Source organism: Myotis brandtii, unplaced genomic scaffold (genome assembly GCF_000412655.1).
Source record: "Myotis brandtii unplaced genomic scaffold, ASM41265v1 scaffold105, whole genome shotgun sequence".
Classification (NCBI taxonomy): domain Eukaryota; kingdom Metazoa; phylum Chordata; class Mammalia; order Chiroptera; family Vespertilionidae; genus Myotis; species Myotis brandtii.
In genome coordinates, this window is record NW_005353538.1 from 9920565 (window position 1) to 9930675 (window position 10111).

The window sequence follows — 10111 nt, forward strand, 5'->3', positions numbered from 1 at the left end:
GGGGGGGGGGGGGGGGGGGTCCCGTCATGGTGACCGGTTGTTTGGTCATTTCAGTTGTGATGCCTCTTGGCCTTTTATTATTATGACAATAAGGATATATATTTTTTTTCCCCAAAAAATGTGTACACATACTTTGAATAATTATAAAGGCAATTTTTATTAAAATACATTTCATTTTCAAAATTCAGCTATCAGGTGTTAATATATATTTTGGAGGGACACCCTGTATTCTCTCATATTGTTTTTTCTCTATTCTAATTTTACTATTAAGCTTTTCTTAGGTACATGCTGTTAATTCAGGAATTGCTTTTCTTCCCATTTATCTAAGGTTTCACTTTAAATCACTACTGAATTATGAATATTATTAAATGCTTTCCTAAACTTCCTAAAATATAGTTTTTTTCTTTAATCTCTTAATTTGAGTAATGCAAGCATAAATATTTCTGTTATTCAACTATAATTATAGTATTCCCAGAGCAAATACTAACAGGCTAAAAATTATTATTAAGAAAATGTGGCTGGATTTGTTTTGCTAACAACTTATTTAGAGTCTTTACATCAATGTTCTTGAGAATCAGCCTATGTTTTTCTAACTTTGCCTCCACTTTCTCTAGTTTTATATCAGTTTTGTACTAGTCCCATAAAATAATTTAAAGTGGTTACTTCTATTTTTATTATATGGTAATATTTATATAAAGTTAAGCTCATCACTTTCTTATAGGTTTTGTAAGATAGTTATTTATTTATTTATGTCTGTTAACTTTTTTTCAAGTAGATATAACAAAAAATAATGTTTAATGTTTACTGATATTAACTTTTTTGCAAATAGATATAACAAAAAATAATGTTTAATGTTTACTGATATATTTACCCTTTTTATTTCTTCATGGATTAATTTCGTTAATTTATCTTTTCTAGAATTTCATCTATATTATGTATGGCAGACAATTTTATAATTTTACTGTACTTATGCTCCATTTTTATCTCCAATATTGTGTTTCTATTAATTCTTATTTTTCATACTCAATCTTACTGAATGTCTGCTATTAGTATTTTTAAAGACCAGCTTTTGCATTCCTTGATCTGCTCAATTATTATTTTTTCATGACAGCTCATTGATTTTTGTGTTTTAATATCTATTTTCATTTTTCTATTTCCTTATTGGTTCAGTATTTTCTGACTTCTCAAGTTTAATGCTTAGTTCATTATTTTTTTCTTTACTGTTTTTATATGTGTATGCAGCTAGTATATGCATATGCAATCCTATATAATAAAAGGGTAATGTGCTATTTGACCCTAACAGCAGAATGACTGGGAATGACTGGTCACTATGACACACACTGACCACCAGGGGGCAGACGCTCAATGCAGGAGCTGCCCCCTGGTGGCCAGTGAGCTACCACAGGGGGAGCTCTGCTCAGCCACAAACCAGACTATTAGCTGCCAGCACAGCGGTGGTGGTGGAGCCTCTCCCGCCTCCTTCAGCAGTGCTAAGGATGTCCAACTGCAGCTTAGGCCTGCTCCCCGCTGGCAAGTGGACATCCTCCAAAGGCTCCTGGGCTGCCAGAGGGATGTCTGACTGCCAGCTTAGGCCCCATCTTCCTGGGAGCCAGCCTAAGCCAGCAGGTGGACATCTCCTGAGGGGTCTCAGACTGCGATAGGGCACAGGCTGGGCCGAGGGACCCTGCCAAGTGCACAAATTTTTGTGGTATGAGCCTCTAGTATTATTATATATGTGCATGTGTATGTGTGTTTTCCAACTGTGTGGTGATGTGTGAAAATCTTTATGCTATTGGATTTTTTAATATTATCACACAGTAGAAGAATTAATTCTCTATAGTATGTGTTTTAGGATCTTTGTGATGTGTCTCATGTTTCTAAACAGACAGCTTAGTCCAGAAATATAAAAATTATGAATATTTTTAGTATGAGTTAAACATTACAATTCAAAATTCAGTTAAACCTTACAATTCAGAACTCTTATAGCTTCTGTTTTTCATGGCTTTGCACAGACAACTCAGAATAGTGGTCAATAACTCATATTCTAGAGAAAGTCAAATTGAGTTCAAATCATGGTGTATTCACCTACTTACTGAGTGACTTTTGGCAAGTCATTTAAACTACATATTCTTTTGCTTTATTATAGGTAGAATGAAGATATTGATAGTAATTACTTTGTAGGGTTGCTGTGATGGTTAAATTGATTTCTTATATATATGAAATCCTTTATAGTAAACAAAATTATTAAAACAATTTTAATATAGAGTTAATATTATTATTAACAATTATGTTAATAAATATTAACAATTATGGTTATATTTGAAACTGAGAGCATCTTATTATAATTCAGTTCAGCTATGTACTCAAATATGTATTCATTCAAATATGTGTATATAACAGAAGTAGTATATATCCTCACTTAGTAGCTCTGATAGCCATGGAGCCAAAATTCCTCTACCAATATTCAGCTTTCCAGAAATTTTAATATTCTCTCTCCCATTGCTGACACTCCCCATTGTCTTTCCGTTTCCTATCTCATGATATTTGTATTTCTATACAAATACAGTAAGGTCATCCCATCTTGAACCAAATGCCAAATTAATTTTTTAAAATATATTTTATTGATTTTTTACAGAGAGGAAGGGAGAGGGATAGAGAGTTAGAAACATCAATGAGAGAGAAACATCAATCAGCTGCCTCCTGCACACCCCCCACTGGGGATGTGCCCACAACCAAGGTACATGCCCCTGACCGGAATCAAACCTGGGACCCCCCAGTCCGCAGGCCGACGCTCTATCCACTGAGCCAAACCAGTTATGGCCCAGCTGTTGTTTTTAATGCAACACTTCTGATTAAAATATGGTGTAAAGGCCACTTTATGACCTTTGACCACAGAAGAAGACCAGAGACCTAGTGCTTTGTAAGTGCAGGGAGGCCATAGGACTCCCCTGGGAATGGGGTGCTATGGAGAGAGTGGCTCAGAGCTTTGGGGGACCCGAGGGAGATACTCTTCCCCTCTGAGCCCACTCCCCTCCACCTCCTCCCTCCAGTTTTGGTTCTGGAATTTGTTTCCAGGGTTTACCCTTCCTCTTCCTCTTCCAGGAAGCATCCCTTCTGCCCTCCCATTGTGTTGAGATATACAGTTGACACTTGACTAACACGGGGGTTATTCATACTTGGGTCCATTTGTACTTGGATTTTTAAAATAAACACTGTAAATGTGTTTTCTCTTCCTTATGATTTTCTTATAACATTTTCTTTTCTCTAGCTTATTTTATTGTAAGAATACAGTACATGATACATATAACATGCAAAATATGCATTAATAGACGCTATGTGATTGGTAAGGCGTCTGGTCAACATTAGACTATTAGTAGTTAAATTTGGGGAGTCAAAAGTTATACATGGATTTTTCGACTGTTTAAAGGGTCAGCACCCTTAACCTCCATTTTGTTCAAGGGTCAACTGTATATTTAAAACATTATGGAAATGACTCATAAATAGGGTAAATAGGTACATTGTAAAAGTCTTAAAAATCTTTTGGTCCCATGACATTTCTGCCCTCTAAATGTCTAGGGGGGGATATGGAATATTTTTCTATAGGTGGGCACCACTTGAAAAGAAAAAAAAAGAAAAGAAAAGAAAAGGAAAGAAACTCAAAACAGAGATTGGGAATTAACTATTCTTAGCACAAATTTTTCTCATTATCAAAGTTTCCATCACGAGGTTTCATCAGAGTGTTCTTGTTGAATTTACAACAAGATTGTTTATAAATCAATTTCGTCTACACATAATTTTCAGCAAAACATCTGGCTCAATCCCTAATTTGGTCCTCTTATACTAACTAGGCAATAAAAGCTATTCTGATTAAGTATCTATGCAATTATCCACCAGGGAATCACAAACCAGGAGTAGAAGAAGGTGGGTAAAGATGTAAAGTAGTAAGATAAACTTTACTATAAAATTTAATTTAAATAATGATGTTGAAAGAAAGATTAACAATACACTTACAATACAGTGTGATATTAAGCTGTTATGAGTGAGTAAATTAATAGCTGGGTCTAAATTCATTGGACCCACTCTAAAATATATTTACCCAAACAATAAATGTATGTTAACATGGGTGCTTGAAAGGGTTTCAGAGCAGTACTTAAGGATATGAGTACAAACTCTGCAATCTACATTGAGAGAACAGTTAGAAAGCCAGAATCTGCATCAACACAAGAATTACAGTCCAGGGTATATTTTATTCCGTTTTGGTAACAGGAGCTCAAGGTCAGTAATGTGATATCTGCACTTAAAGGACCAATACCCTGTTTCCTTCAGTCATCTCCTTTGTTTTCTGTTTTGTTTATTGTTGTTGTTGTTTTTTTGTTTGTTTTGCTTTCCAGGACCTGAGGCAATGTTTGGTAACTCTGTGTGTGTGTGTGTGTGTGTGTGTGTAGTGAGAGAGAAATATCAAGAAATAATGGAAGCATGAGTACATTTATCTTTTAATAATTACTACCCTGTGTCCTTGATTGTTTATTATTTCCCGTCTTAGTTGGGCTTTTCTCCTTGATTGGTTGACTGATTAATTGATTATCAAGATGAGAAGGATCCAGATTCATATAAGTAGAGGAAAACAATAACATCTAGTCACTAAACTACATCCATAAGCAACATTACTTTGACTACCCAAGCAATTGGCTGTCATTAGCCATTGAACCTCACCGCCAGTATCACTTTCCCATTTGTTATACCTGCCAACAGCTTTGATACTTACTATTTTCAATTGCCAGGAAAGAGGTAGAAATATCTTGACATGGATAGTCGTTCAATGGTGGGCATCTGGGCTCTAACATCTGGCTTTTCAAATGATAGTTGAACCTTTTAAAAAAAAAGAGGTTCTAGATGAAACATAACTCTTATCCACTCTCAGAAAACATTTTGCACCATGAGCCAAAATATTCTGGGAATGAATGGACCAAGCCAATGGATATTCTAACTCCCTGTCACTGTTACCCTACTGTTCAGAAGTAAAGCCCCATGTCAGAATATACTCTTTATCTCAAAATAAACACCTCATGCCTAACCCAAGGCCTTTCAAAGTTCACTTTCTTTTTCTGTTTCAGATCTACAGATCTTAACTGATCTCCTGGAGTCAATTCATGAGAACTGGATCTCAAAAATACTCTACCTTCAACCTGCAAGGTTAATCCTGAATTCAATAAGACACAAACTCAAATATTGTTCCTAAAACCTGAACACAACAACTTTCACATCCTAACCAACAAGCTGACCTCTGAAGATTTTGTCATGGACTGATAAATGAGATTCTATTGACACCATTGTAATTAGGTAGTTATTAATGATAGAACAGAAGCAAGGCGAAAGGCAAGACACTTCAGGCATGTTATTTGGGCAGCTTCACTAGGAAGCTGAAATTTCACCAGCCCATTCCCTGCAGACCACTGAGGGAAGAGATCCAACTAATGGGAGATGAGTGCATGCACAAGGAGTTGGGGTGACAAGGGAAAGCGCCTGTCAGTCAAGCCTGGGGAACAATGGCTTTGGCTAGACTAGGCAGGGCCATTGCAAGCTGGCACCAATTTGGCAATGCCTAAACCAGCAGATAAGAAGCTCACTCCCTATGTGGCTCTCTTGGCTCTCATGCTCCTCTGGCTTTGTTCCTGCCCCTGTTGTCTCCATAGCTGCATGGCCCACAGCCACGTGGACCTCACACTCAATGGACTATAACTGGAAACACAAATCAGCCAGCTTGATGCTCCATTTGACTATGGAGACATGGAACAGAAACTCTGGACACTGGCTTTGATTTCAGATCTGCTGAAAACAAAATGGTACTTCTTTCTTGGCAGGACAAAGAGAAATGGGACCTTGGGAACTTGGGGGTATAATTGCACAGAAATGAAGCTTTCTATAACATATCACCTTCCCATGTGAGCCTCAGAAAATTCTCAGGATATTGCAACACACCCACTCCCACCAGCAAGTGGTGGGGATGAGGACCTCTCCCCACTGATCACACTATTTCTAGACTTCTCCTAGCAATGCCCTAAAGTACAATGTCTAATTCCTATTCATCCAACAGGACTTAATTTCCAAAGTTCCCATTCAAGGAGACCCTAATGCAAGTTACAATGCAATCTTCTCCTGTTTACTAAAGCTGTGTTCCTCTTTGCCCACAGAGTGCTACTGTTCTCTACAGTTTTTAATTTAAAAACAACCATACAGCCCTAGCTGGTTTGTCTCCGTGGATAGATTGGCCTGTGAACTAAAGGATCCTGTATTTAATTTCGATCAAGGCTTATCCCCAGTGGGGGGCATGCAGGAAGCATCCAATCAATGATTCTCTCTCATCATTGAAGTTTCTATCTCTCTCCCCTCTCCATTCCCCTTCCAAATCAATAAAAGTATATTTTTAAAAATGAAAATAAAACTGCCCCACATTCTTAATACCCTAAAGGGAGAAAGGTATTGATATTCATGCATTGATTTATTGAATGAATATCAATTCCTATGTGCCAGCACATTGAGGTGTTGAGCACATTTCTGCCTTCATGAAGGTTGCATTCAAGTGAGTAAGTACAGGTAAGAACAAACAGAATATATGCCGAATGAGTGGTGCTCAGAACCCTGGAGGAAAAGAAATTAGGAAGGGCGGGGGATAAGGAATTTCCTCAGGTGGGAAAGGAGTTTGGTCTTCCTTTCTGGATCACTCCGTTAAAAGAATACCTTCTCCCTTTTTTTTTTTTCAAGTGCCCTAGATCCTTTATGTTATGGAGCCTATCACAATCTGTAATGACAAATGTGTTTCCTGGCCTACTTGTTTCGTATCCATCTCTCTCACAAAAAGGGTCCTGAGTAGCCTTATGACACAATATCTTAATTACACCTGTGTCAAAAGGATAACTATAATCACCAAGTAGGATAACACCCAATAGATATTTATTCAATAAAGTAAGCCATACAAATCAACTCAAAATACTTTCCAATCTTTGACTAAAAACAATGTATAGCTCATAACAAATAACCTTACAGGTTATATTATTTTGTTCTATTTTGACATCGTACAATTTTGCATTGACATCTACTGTTCCTAAATCAGATGTCAATCCATGGATAATGGAAACCAGGCACTGCTCTACTTTTGTTTGCCTGACAAAGCCTGTCATTGTCATTTGAAATAAGAATAAAAGTAAAGTCTTCTAGCACATGCGAGCGCGCCCACACACACACACACACACACACACACACACACACACACACACACGATTAGAAAAGGAAGAAGAAAAAAGCTTACCTTCCGAAATACTTCCTCCAGGTGACAGCACCAAGAATACTTTTGGAAGCATCTGATTAGTTGTGTGATGAAGCGAGAACCTTTACTAGTGTCTCTCCAGGACATGTTATCTGTGAAGATAAGGAGTGGTCAGCCTTGGGATGTGCCTTTGAATGTTTTCTTTTCTCACAGGTATTTTTTTTTAATGTAGCTTTTGTGTTTTTTAAGCATAGCTTTGGAATTAACTTGATATGTTTAGGGGAAACACTTATATCTTTACATTATCTAATTTTCCAAAAAGAGGAGAAAAAAAGTAAAAAAACTGGCAGAGATTTAACTAAAGGAATAACTCATGAGAATTTCATGATTGCATTATATTCTTGGACCTGACTCTTACTATGTGCTTCATGTTCATTCACTTGGTTTTGAAAAGAGGCTTGAGAGATAACTGAAATTACCCCATTTTACAGAGGAAAGAATGGACTCCCAGAGGATTAAAGAATTCCCCCACGCTTATACAGTAAGCAACAAAAAATGGCTCCCTCGCTTCCAGGCAGTTTACAGAGTGTATAGCATTCTGTCTTTCACAATATTATAAGCGAAGTGGGTGAACAAATCCAAAGGAAATTGTGGTCATAGTTTCACTGGTGTATATTATATCCCAACTCACTATGTTATATACATTAAGTATATACAACATTTTGTATGTCAATCAAACCTCCATGAGCCATGAGCGGTGTTGCTCAGTTAGACCATGGTCTCCTCACTGGAGGGTCTTGGGTTCCATTCCTGGTCAAGGGCATACACCTGGGTTACAGGTCACCTCCCTGCCCCCTGGTCAGGGGGCGTGTGGGAGGCAACCAATTGATGTGTCTCTGTCACATGGATGCTTCTCTCTCTCTCCCTTTACTTTCCCTCCCCTCTCCCTCCTTTCCACTGTCTCTAAAATTAATGGAAAAAAATATCTTCACTCCTTGGATGAGGAAAAAAAAAATAAGTCCATGAAATGGTAACAAATAGAAAGGACTTAATACAAAAATTTGCAAAGTAGAAACATTCAAATGTTAGAGGCTTCTTAACATGACTACCTAGACGTCAAGGACTAAACACTGATCCCTATTATTAGGCCTGCTAAGCCCCAGGGTATAATTTTCTACCTCTTTTAAAGGATCTATCTCCTCATCCTGTTGAGCCATGCATGGCTCCCTCTAAAAAGCATCAAATGAGAACCATGGAGAAAAGAAGTTGGAGCTGATAATTTAAGGATGGCAGGCAGTCTCAGGATCTACTAAAACTTTATTCAAAATGTTAAACAGATTTGATAGAAAATGTAATCAAATTTCATTTTTAAATGGTATATGGGGAATGGGGTTCCTTGTATTAGGTTTAGTATGTGGTATACCTTTGACCGTAAAGTGCAGCACTTAGAATAAAAGTACAGTTTTAAAAAGTGGAAAATATAGAATCTCTGTTTCCATAGAATAGGTCAGATAAATGTAAATTGTTTTGACAGCCCTCAAAATGTGTCTTACATCACTGATGCAGGGAGCCCACCTCAATATTCCAGAATCATTCTGAGGTGGCCTTAGGCGCACAACCCTTGTCTGTAACTGAAAGACCTACGTGGGGTTGAGGAGCAGAAAGCAATGAAGTCCTTCTCCACGTGTGCTTTGTAAACGGCATCGTCCTCCAGGTTCTCAGGTGACTGGGAAGAGCTGTCTGTCACGGCTGCTGGAGAGTCACTGACCCACAATTCCCCGCGATTTTCTGTGGAGACATTAACTCTGTGCAAACTGTGTGCCTCTATCAGTATGACTGTCACTATTGTCTGCCTCATTCTTTTTAAATGTTTCTCACCAATTTCACACACACACACACACACACACACACACACACACACACACACACACAAACACACTAAACCGTTGCCCCACCACATATCTTGGCCTCCTCTAGTGTCTTTAAGTGCCAATTAATAGTGGCAGCATCTTACCAGCAAATAGTGATGGCATCAGCAAACTGGAAGAACCCCTTTTCTAAGAACAGCAAAGGAGTTAAAACCTTATCTGCATAATTTCAGAGTCCAGTTACCATTTTTCAGCTAAACTATTTCTGCTTTTTCTTCCAAACACTGCTTCAAAACGCTATGAGGTGATTGGAATTCAGAAAAAAGCAAAGGAAATGTTGCCAGCAATCCCAAGTGCCCACATCTCCCTACTCACTTCCCTTTCAAAAACGCATGAGGTGAAAAGGGTGCTGCTACTATAGAACAGCCCCACTTTCCAATGACACTCTTCTCGAGTCGGAGAATGGCAAAACACCTGTAACACATGTACAGATGTCATTAAAATGATCTTATTCCAAGGTTTAGATATTTGTGTTCAACTTTGACTTAGGGATTCTGAAGATCTCCTTCACCACTTACCTTTGATTAAATTGAATAAATATTTATTAGCTGAAAAGATAATCTCTCATGATACCAACTCCCCTTGGCATTTCCCAAGAATTCAATTCACTTTATTTGCACTGAATGTGGTATAGGATTGTTTCCCCTAAAAGCAAAACATACATCACAATCCACTGCAAACACCTCATGCTCTTTGGAGTTTCCTTATCAGAACTCACCACCTCTGCAGGCCTGGACAATGATGACCTTAGGTTTGTCCTTGAGACTGGGGCAGTTGCGATTGTTGAATATCCGAAAGATGGTGTCATAAGGTAGCACGTCTGGGTTTTCATCGCTGTGCTGTTTCCCACAGAGTCTATCCAGGAGGCCATGTGACATGAACACCAGGAATGTACTATCTGAGGTCCTGTGCTCTGGGC

General features: G+C 38.1%; 2 protein-coding genes across 2 annotated transcripts in view; both read right to left on the minus strand.

The window, feature by feature from the left end:
* The window catches only part of LOC102257847 (caspase-13-like), a 48128-nt gene that overhangs the window by 25255 nt on the left and 12762 nt on the right, over positions 1-10111 (minus strand). The window lies entirely within an intron of this gene.
* LOC106726136 (caspase-13-like) overlaps positions 4360-10111 on the minus strand; it is a 7734-nt gene continuing 1982 nt past the window's right edge. Inside the window, exons 4-7 of the mRNA XM_014539861.1 lie at positions 9911-10105; positions 8909-9052; positions 7307-7416; positions 4360-4869 (exon numbers count right to left, since the gene is read on the minus strand). Of these exons, the coding sequence (XP_014395347.1) occupies positions 4771-4869; positions 7307-7416; positions 8909-9052; positions 9911-10105 (548 nt within the window). The 3' untranslated portion in view covers positions 4360-4770. The remainder of the gene's footprint in view (positions 4870-7306; positions 7417-8908; positions 9053-9910; positions 10106-10111) is intronic.